The 18,157-nt window shown below is 41.6% G+C and overlaps 1 protein-coding gene across 6 annotated transcripts in view; it reads right to left on the bottom strand.

Moving 5' to 3' along the window:
- LOC146653097 (3',5'-cyclic-AMP phosphodiesterase 4C-like) overlaps positions 1–18,157 on the bottom strand; it is a 114,501-nt gene that overhangs the window by 3,448 nt on the left and 92,896 nt on the right. For 3 of the 6 annotated variants that reach the window (XM_085383338.1, XM_085383341.1, XM_085383340.1), the window contains exons 2-14: positions 16,453–16,644; positions 14,978–15,019; positions 13,858–13,894; positions 12,575–12,648; positions 12,441–12,490; positions 11,959–12,071; positions 7,264–7,357; positions 3,782–3,954; positions 3,593–3,691; positions 3,341–3,505; positions 3,117–3,216; positions 1,223–1,377; positions 457–579 (exon numbers count right to left, since the gene is read on the bottom strand). In XM_085383338.1, coding sequence (XP_085239464.1) covers positions 457–579; positions 1,223–1,377; positions 3,117–3,216; positions 3,341–3,505; positions 3,593–3,691; positions 3,782–3,954; positions 7,264–7,357; positions 11,959–12,071; positions 12,441–12,490; positions 12,575–12,648; positions 13,858–13,894; positions 14,978–15,019; positions 16,453–16,644 — 1,417 coding nt within the window. Of the gene's footprint in view, positions 1–456; positions 580–1,222; positions 1,378–3,116; positions 3,217–3,340; positions 3,506–3,592; positions 3,955–7,263; positions 7,358–11,958; positions 12,072–12,440; positions 12,491–12,574; positions 12,649–13,857; positions 13,895–14,977; positions 15,020–16,452; positions 16,645–18,157 lie in introns of all 6 variants that reach the window. The other 3 variants (XM_085383337.1, XM_085383336.1, XM_085383339.1) reach the window with 2 other exon arrangements.

Genomic DNA, 18,157 nt, shown 5'->3' with positions numbered 1-18,157 from the left:
AAAACAATACAGATTTTCATTGTACTGAGAGGTTAAATACCCAACTTTATTCTTTATTACTATGATCAAAACCTTTTACTTCCATCAGAACCTCAATACTCAGCAAAACTGTACAGATGTTATGACTAATCTGTCCAGTAGATGGCAGCACCTTCACACAGACTGCCTGGTTTAAGTGCGCGCTGTACAGCTGTGCACAGGTCAAAATGGAAACACGCTGACACCAGTGTCTTCGAGCCACTGCATAGTTTTCATCTGTCACATTGAGCAATTTTAGTACCAAAATCCTTTTTATTAAAGACCTAATGGTGAAATGTACAGAAACAACTCTCTTCTGCTCATTGCACTGAATGGACAAATGGTTTGCACATGTATATAATTGAAAAAATACAACGTATAATAATTATTTTTAAACATATACTATTAAAGTGTTATGCCAGCAGGAGTTGCTCTAACCTGGATACGGTCAGAGTAATTGTCTAGTAGAAGGACTCCCAAACTTGTGACTTTCTTGGTCTCCACCATTGTCTTCATGTCTGCCAAAAAGTTCATGTGTTTGGACATATCTGTGGCCAGCACCTACAGAGGACAGCAACCACACAAATACACACAATGCATTACAATTGTAAAGGTCTCATGCTCAACCTAAAGATGACTTCCTTGTGATTACAAGGAAAAGGAAGGATAGATGCAGGAAGTGAAGTGTTGTCTTACAGTGCCTGGGTTACAAAATGTAATGCTGACAAAGCAAATGCACACAGGCTGTTTTATCATCTATCAGATTCACTGCAGCAGTCCTGAGCAACACCTGATCTCTCTGTGTGTGTGTGTGTGTGTGTGTGTGTGTGTGTGTGTGTGTGTGTGTGTGTACCATGTTTACATATCTTTGTGGGGACCAGAAATTTGAATGTTACTATGTTTGTGGGGGTTAGGGTGAGCGGCTACGGATTGCATTATGTCAATGTGATGTGCGACAGCAAAAATTATGTTTCTGAGTTCAGCTCACAACCTTCTGGTTTTCTTTGTTCCGTCCAGTTGTAGATGCGAAAAAAAGGAAGCTGCAATTTTGTTCTCAGGAAAAATATATTACCAACAAGACTTTTCAGTGTGTCAGCAAGCATTCACAAGACAAACAAAAAACTGAACTGAAACGATCACATTTCAAAGGGACAGTATAACTAATGTTATAATATAAATCGCATAAAAAGGGCAGCGCTCTCACCATGTCAATCACCATCTTGCGGAGAGAGTCTCTCTGTTTCTTGCTGAGGTTCTGGAAGATGTCACAGTTTTCCTCCTGCAGCAGTTTGAAGCCCACAGCGAGATGGTGGTTTTCCAAAACTGACGCGTCATTATACATCAGCGCCAGCTCTGAACCTGGAGAAACGGAGGTAGAAATCCATAAAAACAAAAAACAGAACACCTTGAAGATAATTCTACTTTATTTAGCTTGATGTAAATCGGAGCTCACAGCAACCCACTGGGAATTAAATCATGTGCCACAGTGTGCAAATATAATAAAGAACCTGACCTGGCATCATTTCTATGTATTACTATGTATTTTAAAGACTGGAAAAGTTAAGGAAACATGTTAAAATATTTTGGCTGTAATTATTATTGATTTTAATCTGTACGTCTTTTTTTCTTTTTTTTTAGCTAATTTTCAACTTTAATGTATTTACATCGTCAATTCAGACTCTTGTTTTTACATTTCTGAGCTGCATCTAAACTATTATTAATGATAACGACTGAACAAAGCTGCTAAAATAAATGTGCAGATTACAGAGATCCATATAGATTAAAATAGACATATTAAAATAAAGGAAATAACCCTTTAATGCATAGTGGTCACTACAGTGGACAGCTAGTCAAAGGCTGTGTTCTTGTATTTGTGTCAGTGTTGATGGTACACTTGCACATAAACCACTACAGTAGACACTGATGTGTCACTCCATACCAAATTCATAAGTCAAAACGTATGACTTATGAAGGGCCAGAGTCGTCTCTATTTTTTGAGGCGACTGAGGTCCTTCAACATCTGCCAGAAAATGCTCGGGATTTTCTATGAGTCTGTTGTGGCCAGTGCGATCCTCTATGCTGTTGCATGCTGGGGGAGCAGGCTGAGGATCGCAGATGCCAACAGACTTAATAAACTAATCCGTAAGCCCAGTAATGTTGTGGGGACACCTCCCACCCACTCCATGACATGCTGGTCAGTCACAGGAGCACGTTCAGTGAGAGACTGAGATTACCGAAAAGCACCACTGAACGACACAGGAAATCTTTCCTGCCTGTGGTTATCTCCCTGTACAACGCATCCACTTAACACACTAGTTACTGCTACAACTACACATGTTTCTTTTCCAGCTATTTATTTATGAGTGACTTATGTATGTATATATATGTATATATTGTACTATTCTTAGTTAGCGTATTGTCTGTCTTGTCTTAATGTTGGTTTATGTTGGTTTATAATGGAGCACTGTAACAAAAAATAATTTCCCCCAGGGATCAATAAAGTATTCTGATTCTGATTCTGATGTTGTCCACCTAAGTGGACATGTAAAAAAAACTCTTTGAACAGTACATGTTTTAAAAAAAATGAAGTTCAAAAATCTTTTTTTCATGTCTAAAGATGAATAAAAATACTGATTGAGGTTGTCATAATTCATGCATCAAAGGGTTAAAGGAACAAAAATAACAGAAATCAATAAAAATCAATAGAAAACCTGTGGCGTGTATTTGTATGAGAAAGTGGAATAGTGACACAGAGGTATGCATTTTGTTTCGGGTCTGTGAGTTAACTCAGATCAGTCTGCCTCCACCATTTGATATATCATCCTGAGGTCTCGGGGAATATGGCGTTCCGATCTGATATATGTACTACTGTATCTTCTTGACCCTATTTTCTCACTATACTTAGAAAATAGTGTTCATATCTGGTATTTGATACAAAAATGCCACCTTTTGATCCTTAGTGACATTTTGGTGGAATACCTCTTTGAAAGGCGGCTTTAATCCTAAGCTTTTAGCTACAGTTTCTTAACAGTCAACTTTTAAACTGTCCTTATTTACCCCAAGCTGTGTGCTGTTTAAATAGAAAGACAGAAGCCTACTGGTGTTTATGAGGAACTGGTTGGTGACTCCTGGGTGGTCAACATCGTGGATAGCACTGGCAAACAGAGCGGCGATGATCTCCAGGTCTGTGAAAACCACCTGAGGTGAACGAGGAAGAGAAAATTAATTTATTCAGAAGAAAAAGTAGGTGGAGCTTTGCTCGGTCCACTGAGAGATCAGAGCCCTGGAGCTGGTAGGGTTAGATAATGCCTTATTTGCTCACCTCTAAAGCTGGGGTGGAGAGGAGGACGTGGGTGGACTGCACCACATCAGCTGCGTGGATGCTGTTGTGATAAGCTATGTCTGCATGGTAGTGGTCCTCTAAGGTCATCATGAAGGTGATGAAGGTGTCAACTGGGATATCGAAGGTTTTCAGAAGGTCTCGCTCCTGTCACATTGATGAGGAGCATTCAAGATAAACATGAGACACAAATTGGGTCGATTCTGGTCTTTGGTGGAGCGAACAGATTTCTACCTGGAAAATGGTGTACATGGTCACTGTCAGAGGACGGTTTCCAGAATATTCTGCTACTTTGAATATATCCATACCCCAACGATCGATATCCTCAAATTGCTGCAGAAATAAAAGAGAGCATGTAATGACACAGCGCATTTGTAGGTGTGTTTGTGTCTTTCTGTCTTTGCAGCGTATGCGCGAACCCACCTTGGCTAGCAGGTTCTCGTGTGGTGTGTTGACTCCAAAGCGAGGGATGGAGGCAGGCGCCAAACCCGGGCTTTGTGTGACCTTTTTCACACCGCTGATCTGTGACATCGGCCTCTTTTTCTTCTCCTTCTCCTTCGGAGGAGGAGAAAGGATTTCCACGTCATGTTGTTTCTCTGCAACATGAACAGACACGTAATGTTATGGCCAGATGTGATCCATTAGATCTGTAGGTGTTAGAAAAACCGTGACAGAGTGCTCACTGCATCCACTTGTGTCTTCAACCAATTTAAAATACACAGCCACTTGATTATTCAGTTCTACCTGCCTTACATTTAGAGGGAGATAATCACGCTGGTTTTCTTATCTTTGCAAAGCTTTTTACTCTGACAAACGCAAAAAAATCACAAGTTCTCTCAGATCTGTTAAACTGACTCACCAAACTGTCCACAATGTAGCCATTTCTATGAAGCAGCCCTGTTTCCACATAATGCGGGTCTGACTGTCATTTAGACACACTGCTGTTAGCAGCTGTTCATGAACCTAAAAACAGGACGACAACCTCCTCACTGCAATCACTCGCAGAGAGATTGGCAAAGTTCTTAAAAAAGGTACGTTCGGATTTAAACATGCAGACAGACGCAGCCGACACGGTGCAATCAGTCTGAGTAAGCATGCACCGATGAGCGTACCTCATTTGTGATGCGCTTCTTTGGAATTGGGAACTCAATTGATCGCAAAGTGGTTGTACTCCTAGTAAAAGCTTGGCTGCTGAATGCTAGTGTTACTGCGCAGCTACTACATCACTATTGGTGGACGGATTTGCAACTGACTTGCAATTTTTTTGCCAGTTTGTCATAGTTAATCATATTGCCACAAACATTTTACATATTGGATGTAATTTCTAATTTGACCCATTTTAAGCAAACCCATAGGAGGCTGACTCCATCTTATTGCCATTCGATCACAATGCTCCGCCTTAACAGCCCAAAGTTACTTTCAAGACAGGAACTGACTCTAAGTGGCTGCAGACCTGGTCCCTGTTTTTGCAACAACCATTTCAGAGATGATGACATTCCAAGTTTATTGCACAAAATCACAATGATTTTGCTTTTGCTGTGGCCTCCTATCACTGTAGAACTATTGTAGATCTGCCCTAGACAGTGGGAAGTATATGATGATGTGTCTGCATACTTTTAGCTACTGCTACAATTACTACTAATACTGTCAATATTTTAGTAATCATTGCACTACTAGAAACACTTAACTCTGTAAGTATTAGATGATAGTGTGACTGCAACAGCTCACGCAAATTCTCAATACTGCAGCTGGAACTTGTGATTCTTCAATTGTTGCTGCAGTCACATCCACTAGGTGTACTTTATAGACTTACTAGGACTTTAGTTGACACATTGTGAACAGTAGCTGTTACTACAACTGCTATTAACATAGATAATACAAGTCCACCTCAACAACCAACAGTTTATGGAAAACCTGAGAAAAAAAAAAAGAAAAGCCTGGACATCCATGAAAGACTACAGAGGATTTTCAAAGGATCCTGTCCATGGTAAAGAAGATCTTTTTCACAGCGTGCAGCAGGATGCAAAACACTCCACTCCCAGGGCTACTGTATAGACAAGTTATCAAGAGAAAATACTGAGGGTTCATCAGTGTAAAAGCAATGTAGAAGTAAAGTATGTTACAAACTAAGCTAAACTAAGCTAAGACTACTGAATAAACAGAAAGCCTGCAGTAAATAATCATAAAGGCAGAAATCCACATTTTGGTGATATCCATGAATTTAAGCAATTAATTTATATTTGTGATATTGTTTTCCACTTACAAAGACTGTATAAAAATAGTGGCAAATCCTAAATGGTTAAAGTATGCATGTCAGTTGCATCATTTTCTTCATTTCAAACCCACTGTAGTGGTGCACAGAGCTAAAATTCAGGAAACCGTCACTGTGCAACCTGACATTTTCCTAAACACATGAATTCCTGCACAAAGGAACTTAAACATACGGAAAACATGTGTAAACCCATCTTCATCAGCAGTATAATGACACATTATCATTATAATGACAATGAGACTCAGTTCACACCACCTGATCAGAAACCTGAAATCTATTTGTTCGTAGCTGAGATAATAAAACAAGGCTAAAAGGAGCAACAACATTGCTGGTTTTGCAGTGCTTGCTGAGAGATCTGGCCAACTAAACACAATTAATGTAAGTATTGCACAAAAACACCATGAAAACAGATTTTACGGCAGCAGGTGAAGAACACTAGCAGCAAAAACGTAACGATGATGGTTAAAAACCATCTGTTTCCCAGCAGTTTGATGACAAAGCACACTTGATTAAGATCAAAGGCAGAAGATTTTGTTTTTCAACCCAAATTAGAGAGCGTAGTCCTTGAGGCAAAAACACAAAAACACCAAAAGGTTTCCTTTGACGGTATCAGCATCATCTCAACATGATTTGTTGACTCAGAGGTACTGCCCCAGCAGACATGGCTGTGTTGAAGACGACTCATCCATTTTTTGGGGGGTACAAACCAAGGGAATAATGATACCATTGTGACATCACGGACAGCCAGCTTTACCTCACGTCCACACATCCTCTTCGGTATTTTCCATTCATTGTGTTTCATTAGCACAGAGGCACGAAATCCAGATACGAGCACACGGCACCTAAGGATGCACAGCGATCTGAGTGGCAGCGTCACACGAGGCGCTGTCTGGCCTTTCTCACCTCTCTCACAGTGCCTTCTCTTCCTCACACCCAAAACCATGGTGCTCATTTCCAAACGCAGCCAGACTTGAAGAAGAGGCACTCATATCAAAACGGCGTCCGACTGACAGCGCCATCCTCGTTCAGCCGGACCATCCTGCCGGAAGGGCTGTTGAACACTGAGCCTCCTATTCATACGGCACGCCGTTGAATAATGTGCACCCTGTTGCCGTGACAACGCCACACAATGTGTCCGGGAATGCTGTCTGCAGCCCCGCCTCCTTCTTTTTCAGAAAAAGGAAAAATCCTCACCTTCTCCATCTGTCCTGTTAACACAGTCCTCACCTTCTTTCAGAAACACGCTCTTTTCATTTCCATGTACAAGAAACCCCCCCCCCCCCGCCCCCCACACACACACACACACACAATGACTCCCTTCTTCTATATAGTAAAATTCCCTTTCCCTGTTCCTTTGGAAAGTCATCCTCTCCTTCCCTTCCCTTCTTTCTGTCTTCTTTTTTTGTCCCTATTCATCCTCAAACCACATTTTTATCCACTCCAACAAAATACAAGAAGACCTCCTAACATTCAAATATGTTGAAGAGCAAAAAAGAAAAAAAGGAGATGCAAAGAAGCAAATTAGTTTACTGGCAGTGTTTCCCCTCAGCCTCGTAGTAGATACACCTGTGGTATCAATTTGAAAATCCTTCTTCAGTCGTTGCATTCACAAGATTTCAAAGTTCTAACTTACCGAGGAAGGTGTTGGCGATGTACTCTGACACCTGATTCCCTGAGCGGCTTGTTTCCGATAGCTGTGTCAGCTCGCGGTTCAGCATCCTCTTAAACTGTGTAGACATGACAAAACCATAAACAACACATGGTTAGTCTGCAAACACACACCAAGCATATGGGTGTGCATGTGTGTAGCAAGGCATTTTATTTCAAAATCCTTTCTGTAACTATAAACACTAATACAACATGCCTCCTTCCCTTCATTTGACTCTTAGACCAACAGAGGAAATGTGTAGCAAACTACGTTACCAAAATATGGGTGCAAACAAGCAGAAGGACCAAACAAAACAAACACTGAAGCACTTTCCAACGTTTGAATGAAATTTGTTTCATGTTCTAAACACGGAGACAAAACGGTAAACAAAAAGGTTTCCAAGGACAAACAAAAACAAAAACAAACAAACCCACAGTGCATGAAAGGTCAACGGAAAAAAATGACTAATATGTTACTACAGACAACCTAATGGATGCATGTCTCATTTTAGCTTTTAAATTGCACATTACTAATTTGCTTAGATTTTTGTAACTGCAAAAACGTGGGAGAAATGTGAAGAGGCAGGTGAAAGATCGCATAACTAAAAAACAAATCATTATTTGTGTAACAAAATAGAGGGAAGAAGACGAGGTGCTGTGATGAAGGTGGTAACCTCCATGCATCCACGCTTTACACAATACACTTGAGCTACCTTGAGTTACCTGATACACATGGCTCATATACATAACCCTAAATGAGGAAACACAATCTGTGATCTCATACACCACACTCATTTAATTTGCATTTACTGAAATTGTTTTATATGTAGTGTATGCATATCATTATTTTTTATAGGTTTGACTCATTTTTAGAAGTCTGTTTGGCTGCTGAGGCCTCTGGGCTGTTCCTCCAGCATGCGGTGCTATTAAATACAGGAGGTGCTGATCGGAACAAACCAAGTATTGTGACGCCATAGGGCAGATAGCTAGAGTCATTTATCTTTGTTCTTTATATATCTTAGTTTTGTGAGTTAGATATTGAATAATTTGGGGTTTGATCGTTGTTACAATAGATTCAATTAACTACTAAGCAAACTGTAGATTTTTTTCTTTGTTATTAGATAATTTACAAGTGTTTGTTCCTCACCCTGCTCAGAGTATCTACATTGGTCTGATTGAATCTCTTTGTATCTACTTTATTATACTGGGTTTGGTTTGTTTTTTTAACCTCTTTTAAGTGCCAAGAACTAAACTTGGCACATGAATGAAGGAAATCTGGGTTTGGTCGATTACTTCTTTGTTGCAACAATGCTTCTGCGAATAAATCTTATACTGTTGGAGAGCCTGTTTCCTCTGAAATGATGCCACATTTGTAAAGAAAATGCATTCGTGGGTCGAGCAGAATAGTTCAGTATGTGAGTTGTGCCCATGAAAAATGTGGCAAATCTTCTCTGACAATATTAAAACTCTTCTTGACTCTTGTTTTGAGCTTCCAGTAGCCTAGATGCTAACAATTGGGTGCCTGATTAGCAGCAGTTGTGAGCAAGGTCCCTGCTACAGTAGTCAGGTGGTGTCTGTCTGCTCTAAAAGTGCCACGTTTGACTGACCTGGAAAGGGCCCGTGCCATAAGGCAACTTCAAGCTGGTGTCTGGGATGTCAGAGACAGGCCATGAAGTGGGTGTCCCAAGAAGATTACACTACACCATTACGCTGGCATTGGCAACATGTGCACTGGGACCTGAACACTTGGAGGTACATTATGTTCAGTGAAGAGTCCAGATTCTGCCTACAACTATTGGATTGTAGGATCAAAGCTTTAAGAGGACATGGACAACACTGTGCTGACTGGTGGACCTTCTGGTGGAGGTAGTGTGATGGGGCGGGGCGGCATCTCCCTCACTGAAAAATAAGGCTTGTTATCTCAATGCAGAGAGATGCAGGTTGTGCGACCAACACAACCACATTTGCGAGAAATGCTGGTTGAAGAATGGGATGCCATCCAACAGCAGTGTGTGACCAAGGTGATGACCAGCATGAGGAGGAAGTGCCAGGCTGTTGTGGCAGTGTTCTTCCACATGGTAAATGGTAAATGGCCTGTATTTATATAGCGCTTTACTAGTCCCTAAGGACCCCAAAGCGCTTTACATATCCAGTCATCCACCCATTCACACATTCACATTCACACACTGGTGATGGCAAGCTACATTGTGGCCACAGCCACCCTGGGGCACACTGACAGAGGCGAGGCTGCCGGACACTGGCGCCACCAGGCCCTCTGACCACCACCAGTAGGCAACGGGTGAAGTGTCTTGCCCAAGGACACAACGACCGAGACTGTCCAAGTCGGGGCTCGAACCGGCAACCTTCCGATTACAAGGCGAACTCCCAACTCTTGAGCCATGATCGCACATGCTACTGAGGCCTCCATTTGTTAAACTGTCAGTACGCATCGTTTTTTCAGACTTCCATAATTCAGTCCAGTAAGCTGTTTGCATTGGTAGAGAAAAGTTAGCAAGTTCTTAATGGGCACGACCCACATCTGTATTTTCCTTATTCATTTTCACTGTTAAAGCCCCAAAAACTTCACAGCCAAATCAAATGTTTCATTGTTTTTCCTTCGATTAAGAGTGAAACAAAATGTGGGGAAACCCCAGCAGTACAGCACTCATAGGATTATGCTCCCAGCCTACAGTCCATGAATACCCTTTGATATACCTCCGTATATGCATATATATATACATATATATATATACAAAAATCAAAACAAGCTACAATATCTCTATAATATCTCTAAGCACAAAAAACAAAAAACAAAAACACGTGCACTGTTTGTAGGAAAACAAAAACACAAGTGAAATTTTCATGAAGTTTTAATAAATTAAAAGAGTTCAGTGTTTCGCTGTTGAATTTAATGGCAGTAATGGGCGGTAGTTTCCACACTGATTATGTAACAGTCTCGGCAGGTGGAGGCTGAGGGAGGAAGGAGGGGATCTGGGTGAGAGTGTGATGCTGCAGTGGCTGCACGGCTATTTTGTGGCACACATACAGGCCAACGCAAACACATGCATCAGCCTACATAACTGTTTATCATCTGTTTGATTTCTCCTGGAGCTTCTCATCACGGCTTCCCCCTTTGTGCTTCAGTACTTCCTGCACGCGTGCGCACACACACACACACTTGTTTACATGCGAGCCATTTCTACACCTATGAATCATTCCTCTTAAGATTTCGTGTTTTGTTTTTTGACAATCATGACAACTGCTTCCTCTAACACGCATGGCTATTTTGGCCCTTTTTGTTGTCATTTCTGTGCTACACACACACACACACACACACACACACACACACACACACACACACACACACACACTCACGTTCAGCCCCTTTGTGGATCTTGTCCTGAGTCAGATCCGACAGGTGGGCTCACTCAGCATTCATCCCACTGCAAAGCCTGCACTGCTGATCACTAGATCCCATTGTCAACAAGGAAAGCCAGCAGGGCTCCCCATTGCTCACCTGTCTGAGTCTCCAGTACAGATAAACCCAGAGAGCCGACGCAGGCATGTCAGCTCACGCATGTTGATGTTAGTAGAGGCTAAAATCCAAGTTTGCTTGCTTAGTAATAGGCTGCAATTTCCCCACTCAGTTCTGCTCCATGCTCAGCAGAGATGGTCTGGACATGAAAAAAAAGTCCATTTAAAAAATTAAAGTTCCCACAGTTCCTAGCTGCAATCCTGAAGATGAAGGGGGGGGTGGTGCTGGAGGGATAGGGTGGGGTATAGCTGAGGTAGAGGAGGCAGGAGAAGAGCTCTGCCATCAGGGTGTGACTGCAGCCTCTCATTCAACTACTGTCACACGCTGTCAATGATCAACATAAAGAGGGAGAGCAGGAGCTAGAGTGAGGGAGAGTCTGCGAGAATCCCCTGCCCCCTGCCCCGCATGCTGGTCCCCCTTCTTCGACCAATCATGTTAGTCTAGCTTAAGAGGCTGAGTGGAGGAAAGAGATATGATTGGCTGAGTGAGGGAAGGAGGAGGTTTGCAGCCAGACAGCAGGAAGAGCCAGCAAGGACGTGCGCTGAGTGGAGAGAGGCACCATTCATGAACAGTAGTGTTATTTACGCACGCCTCAAATCTAATTTTCTTCCTGTACAAAGGTAATTTGTGAACAGTGAAAGCAAGTTTGCACTACAATGAAAAAGCTGAAAATCTCGTGTGTAGTTGATGCATGAGAGTAGATTGCAAAGCTCCTAGGACACACTGACTTTTCCCCCTCCATCTACCTTATTACAGCCCAGTCACAGCCAGTCTGTGTACTCTCTCTACAAACTAAAGTACAAAGAAAAAGTTAAAAGATTTTAGTCAATGTAGTATTTCAGAAAAAAACGAGTAATATTTAGTTTTTTATTGATTTTTATATTTTTGTGTGACCCAATTTGCACCAAATCATCTCAGCTGGAGCTGTTATCGGTATCTACCATCACACAAAATTTAAAAATGATATCTTGAAAACTGGATGCTAGACTGCCAACAGACAGTCAAACAGCACAGATTGGATACTCAGTTGAATAAATACATAAATACATAAACAAATGGGCATAGATCAGAGGCTTTTGTTTTCCACCTGCACTTCTTCACAGCATTAATGATCGGTATGGACACAGCTGAGTTGAATCACCTCACCTTGTTGGATGCCATCTCGCTGACCGAGTGTCTCGTCTGCAGGGTCTCCAGCTGGTCCAGACACCAGTCCAGCTCCTCCAGGGTCTCCATCGCCAGCTTCTGGTAAGGCTCCTCTGAAAGGTCAGAGGTCAAACAAAGACACGTTGCAGTTTACACCTGGGACTGCTGTGGAAACATCCACATCTTTAACATGTTGCATGGGTCTGCTGTTGATCTTGGTAAGAGAAAACTTGATCCTGTCATGCTGCACCTGTCCTGACTGTTAATGTCTTCACCATTCATTTACCAGCACTGTTATATTTGCATCCGTTTAACTGTAAGAAGCGCATCTTTCAGATTTACCTGAATCAACAATCACTTAATTCTTTTTCTATGTATTTAAAAAGACAACAACATTTTCATTTTCTATGAGAAAGGCACCATTAGTCACAGAGGAACTAGAACCTCTCAGTGTCCCATCACCCAGGGGTATTAACACTGACCTGTGAGACATGGATTACACATGGGCGGCTGGTTGCTGCTTGACGGCCGCCTGAAACACAAAACAGATGATGTGTCGGTAGAATAACAAAAGAGCAAATTAGTCATCCGCTCCACATCGTGTTTGTGCTCTTACTTGTTTCCCACACGATCTTGCAGATGTGTCAGAACAGCAAAGTTACTTCTCACCGTTCGTAGACTGGCAAGAACCTAAAAAAAATGAATAAACAAAATACGTGAACCAATTTTCGTTCAAAATAAAGAACCATTCTTTTAGATGGTTGAACCTTTTTTACCTGTTACCGTGAATATAGTGACTTTTTTGTTTTGGAACTTTTAACCCTTTTTAAAGACCCTATCAGGAACTTTTAGCATTTAAATAAAAATGCAAAATGGACTTTGAGTAAGAAGAGAAAAGCTAAGTGGTTTAAAAACATCACACTTTACAGGCACAGCATGCAAGGGTTTCATGTCGCTGATAGTACTATCTGAGCTCAGCTAACTTCCAAAAGCCTGATGTAAGAGAGGAAGCATGCTGAAGCACTGCTCTCTCTCATATCTAACGTTTACTGATGATAAACTTTTATAGGGTAAATATTGGACTTTAGTTTGGAATTATCACATGTACACAGATCATGTTAGTAGGTCGCTGATGATGATCACACACACACACACACACACACACACACACACACACACACACACACACACACACACACACACACACACACACACACACACACACACACACACACACAAGAACAAGCTGTTCAGCACAAAGAGAATGTGTGTGGGTGTTGTCTGTGAAAAATGAACCATGTCTTATTTCTCAAACTGATGAGTAAGCAAAGAGCAAGGAGCCACGCAGAGCATCTGGACAGCGCAACGCCCCAAATTAGATGGATTTACTTTGAATGGAAACAATTATATTTCACATCTCACTTCACGGGACAGACGGTCTGTCATAAATAACAAACACTTCGGTAAACAAATATTTTTTTAAATACATCATCAGTGGCTCTATAGTAGCTTTAATGAAATTCACTGTGAAAACAGGGCTTTCAGGAGTTCAGAGAATAGTGTAGTGCTTAGCTGTTTACACCATGCTTTCACTGTGGGCTGTTTCTTTATGAACTGCTTACATGTAACTTGCTGCTTGCTGGCTTAATGCATTGATCAGCAGATCTTCACACAGTTCAAACAACTGTTTCAAGTAATACGTGTATAAACATTCATTTTGATGCCATGTCTGTTAAACTGTAAAGCCTGTGCTGTGTTTGGCCTGTTGCCGTACAGGTTGCCGGCTTCCGCCTGTCATAATATCAGTGCTGGCACCCTCGATCCTGAGTTTGGCTTTGATTCAATGACAGCAAACAACGGAAGCTCTTAAAGGACCAGCAACAAGCATATGCAACTAACCTGTGCAAATGGAGTCACTATCATGTCTTCTCCATGCCTGCAAATTAAAAAAAAAGGCCATGTGAGAGGGGAAAGAGCAGTTCATGATGTATTGTGTGATTCCACACCACAAACACACAAATCATGACAACAGTCAGGTTGCTGTTACTGGGATATTTGACTGAGCAGGAACGTTGCAGTTGGATGAGACCGTGACTGGTCTGAATATCACGCTGAACAAAGAAAGGAGAACAACACGTTGTATTAGTTACACAAAATCCTTCTTAGAGGCAAAGGTGCTAAACCTCATAGATATATTGTTTTTGTGACTACGTGGTAATTAAGAGTTGGCAATAAGGAATAGAGGAGCAGGATGAATGTTAGAAAGGCTAGCACTAGTTGCTAGGCAAAAAACCCCTATTCGTATTGTATCTAAGGACTAAAGTTAATTAGTTAAACTTGCATTTAGTGATGTTTTAGTATTCACTTTGATTGACTTCTAAATTTAAATTTAAACAACAAGATTGCGTCTCACAAATAAACCCAGCTACGAGTAAGCTGTATCTCAAGGGAAATGTTAAAAAAGACCAATCCCACTAAAGGTTAGAAATGATGGGATATTAAGTTTATCTATGAGGGACAAAAAATGCCTCTAAGACTTATTTGTATAACTAGAACAACATGCAGGTGAGGAACAGAGCTCATGCTTTGGATGCTTGGGAAACCAGTTTTAGATCAGCTAAAGCTTTCTGGAAGCTTTAGGGTGACAACATGCACACAGACCTCCAGACCTCAGGGTGAAATCATGCTAACTATGAAAAACACTAAGTTGGCCTTCACTGTCCAGCAAACAGTTTGATGCATGACTGTGAGCGCCACCTTGTTTAGTAAAATATCAAAATCCTTTGTAGTCGTCAGGTTTGTGACTGAAACACGGGTGGCAGCACATCAGCATCTGTCAAATGGTTGCTGGGACTGTTTCTCAAACTTTTGAGCTTGAGATGCTTTTGGAGCCGAGCATCCAAGGTAAAGTTGTTCGGATCGTGTTTGGGAAAAGCATGGGAGATGTGACTCATGAGAGTGTGGCACAGGCCAAAGAGATAGACAGAAAAATCACAGCAATCTTCACACTTTGTCTCACCGAGGTAGCCAATTGACTTCCCAATGCTTCAATCCCTCCTCCCTTCAAAACAAAGGAGCGACAGCTATTGGTGGTCGAGGCCCCATTAACACTCTGGCTTCAAACAGACTGCTAGCTGCACAAGAGAAATCTTCAGCTGTATAAACAGACAGAAACTAGTTGCTGAACTAGCGTAGCGTTACCAGCATGTTTCCCGCTAGCTGGCGACTTCACTGCATTTACACCTACAACTGGTTGCTCTCGTGTTTACATTTTTAAACTCTAGCTGTGCTGCCTGAAGTGTCTTTAAAGCCTGCTGCCAAATGCATGTAGTTCTTCGAGTGTAAATAGGACCTTAGGTGAGCTTACTAGAAATAGTTTTAAATGTATTTATTATAATTTATTGTATTTATGACACTGACACAATCAATGTGATCTCGTGAAATGCAAATCATTTCAAACCTTGACTTAAATGAAAAATTTATTTTGTTGTGCTAAAAAATGTTGAACGAAATACACAACTAGCCACTTTATTAGGTACACCTTCATGGTACAGGGTTGGACCCTTGTTTGCCTTCAGGTCTCTTTAATTCTTCATGCCTTGATTCCACAGTGTGCTTGAATCATTCCTCCGAGACTTTGATCCATTTTTGACATGATAGCGTCACATCAGAAGCTCTATATTTGTAAGCTGTAGATCCATGATGTGGATCTCCTGTTCCAGAGACACAATTCTCCCTTTCAAACCTTTTTTTTCTCCCCCAAATTTCTATTTTGTTAAGCTTGTCCAAACTTTCGCTGTTCGTAGGGTCCACTGTGCTCTTTTGCTCTTGTAGAGCATCTGTTTGATGTGCGTTCAGAGATGCTCTTCTGCAAACTGGGACGCTCTCCCCCAGACATGGCATCAACGAGAATAGCAGCTCCCTGGATTTTGCTGTTTTCAGATCGTTCTCTGTAAACCTTAGAGATGTTTGTGCAGGAAAATCGCAGCAGATCAGCAGTTTTCAAACACTCAGACCAGCCTCACATGATGTCAAGAGTCACATAAGTCACCATTCTTCCTGTGATGCTCAGTTTGAACTTCAATAGCTTGTCTTGACCATGTCTGCATGCTTCCATGTGATTGGCTGACTAGATAACTGGTGTACCTAACAAAGTGGATAACATGGCTAACTAACAGTTTTAAAACATATTGCTGGAATCATATTTAAAACTAACTTTAAAGTTTTCATTTTCATTCAGAAAATAGTTTGTTTTACTCTGCAGTTTCTCAGAGATTAGATGATCTGTAGGTATTCGCCGCCTTCATATCTTCAGCCTCTTTCTGAAACATTTTGATTTCTCTGGAATGATGAGATAAGTTTTTGTGCTCTTAAGCACACTATATATATTCCTCCAAATCCAGCTCTGCAACCCCACCAACAAAAGAACAGAAAACAAAAATCTCTCGGCTTATTGTTGCTGAAACAATACAGAAAGCGTCCGAGAATACTTACAGGTCGCTGGCAGTGGACGAGTTGCGGGACATAGTTTTGGGCGAAAGGTCGAAGTCTGAGTCAGAGCGATAGAGGAAGGACTCGCGGCGCTGACTGTGGGGAAAGTTGGCCTGAAGTACCAGACCAGAACCCGGGCTAGTCTGAGAGTCCAGTGGACTGCGACCCACCGACAGGCCATTCTCCACATCAAAACTACAGAGAAAAGAAAGAGAAGAGAGAAAAAATTTATAAGTATTCTGTTGTTCCTACCCACAAGCTAGCATCACAGCCTGATTTTTAATGAAATAATTCTGTTGCTTTCATTTATTTTATTTACATTTTTGGCGTGATTAAAATTGCATGCAGTGACTCAGAGGTCAGGTTAATACCTCTATTAGTATTAGCTGCTATTAACTGCTATAATTGTTGGCTACTTACTATAATATAATATTGAGCATAAAACCTAGCCAGAATAACAAAGAAATGCATAGTTCCTACTGTAGGAAAAAAGCACAAGAAATATATGAAAACATGAGACAGGCAGCAAAGATTTCACATATAAATCTCAGACAAACACAAATATTGTGATGCACAGCACTAACAGTTTCTGCAGCAGCTGCTGATCTGCATGCAGAGACAGAAAGGATAAGACCGTGGTGAGACAGGGTACAATTGCACCTCTATGGAACAGCTAAAGTTGAAAGTACAGTGCAGAGGGCTGCAAATCCAAATCAATTTCCCAAAGTGCCCCCAAATCATCATAATGGAATCTCTGACAGCAGACACAAAGGAGCTACAATTATAAAGTGACACAAGAACGGGGTTCATGCGGACTACCTGAAAATTATAGTAATACAATGCACAGGATGCCACTTTTATTGGCAGCACAATGGGAAAAAAATGTATTCAGATAGAGTGTCTCCTCTGAGTTTAAACAGGTGACCTTGTGATTACTGCTTTCACAATCTAGCACACACTCACGCACATCTTTCCCCTTCACCATCTCTGTTTGACGTCAACACTGGCACGTTGCCTCGGTGCAACGACAGCCAATAACCCACCCCGCCGCTCGCGCTCTTGCCCGTCATAGCAGCGACATCGAAATATGCCCCCAAGTGTTCAACAAAGAGTTGCTGAAAATAACCACACAGTATTTTTTTTTTCATATTTGCAAAATTTTGATTTTTTTATTGGTATGATAAAAGTGGGATTATGTCAATTCCAAAAAAGCCTCTGTCAGCAAACAGCAGCACAGCTGCAAATGATCAGATTGAATTCTTCTCAATTGCAGGTTTCACTATGACAGTAAATTCCCTTTCCCTCCTAATGCCTTTGAACCAAACCACACTTTTTTGTAACACGCTGTCCAAGCAAGAGCCAGCACGGCGCTGCAACCATTGTGGGCAGAGAGGAAGTGGAGGAGAACTCGACTTTGAGTGTTGTCTGGGGGAGTCAAAGCTTATCAGCTCGGAAATTCATCTTTTTCTGCTGATCTCTGCACTATTTGAAGCTCACCGTGAGCCAGCGTCCTCTCGGCTAAACCTCTTTCCTTCTAAGGAATTCACCTGACTGAGACCTCGGAGCTCCATTATGCGGCCGCTGCATGGGTACGATTAACAGACCGTCTTTATCAATTAGATACATTCTCATTCATGCAAACTCCCCCTTTCATAACAGCTGAAAACAGAGCACCAGTCGAGCAATGGAAGCTTGCTCCTGTGTCTAT

This window comes from Rhamphochromis longiceps, linkage group LG15 (genome assembly GCF_057381845.1).
Source record: "Rhamphochromis longiceps isolate RC_006_pf linkage group LG15, R_longiceps_female_GT1.1, whole genome shotgun sequence".
In the NCBI taxonomy this organism is placed as follows: domain Eukaryota; kingdom Metazoa; phylum Chordata; class Actinopteri; order Cichliformes; family Cichlidae; genus Rhamphochromis; species Rhamphochromis longiceps.
This window is presented reverse-complemented; position numbering and strand designations above follow the sequence as displayed.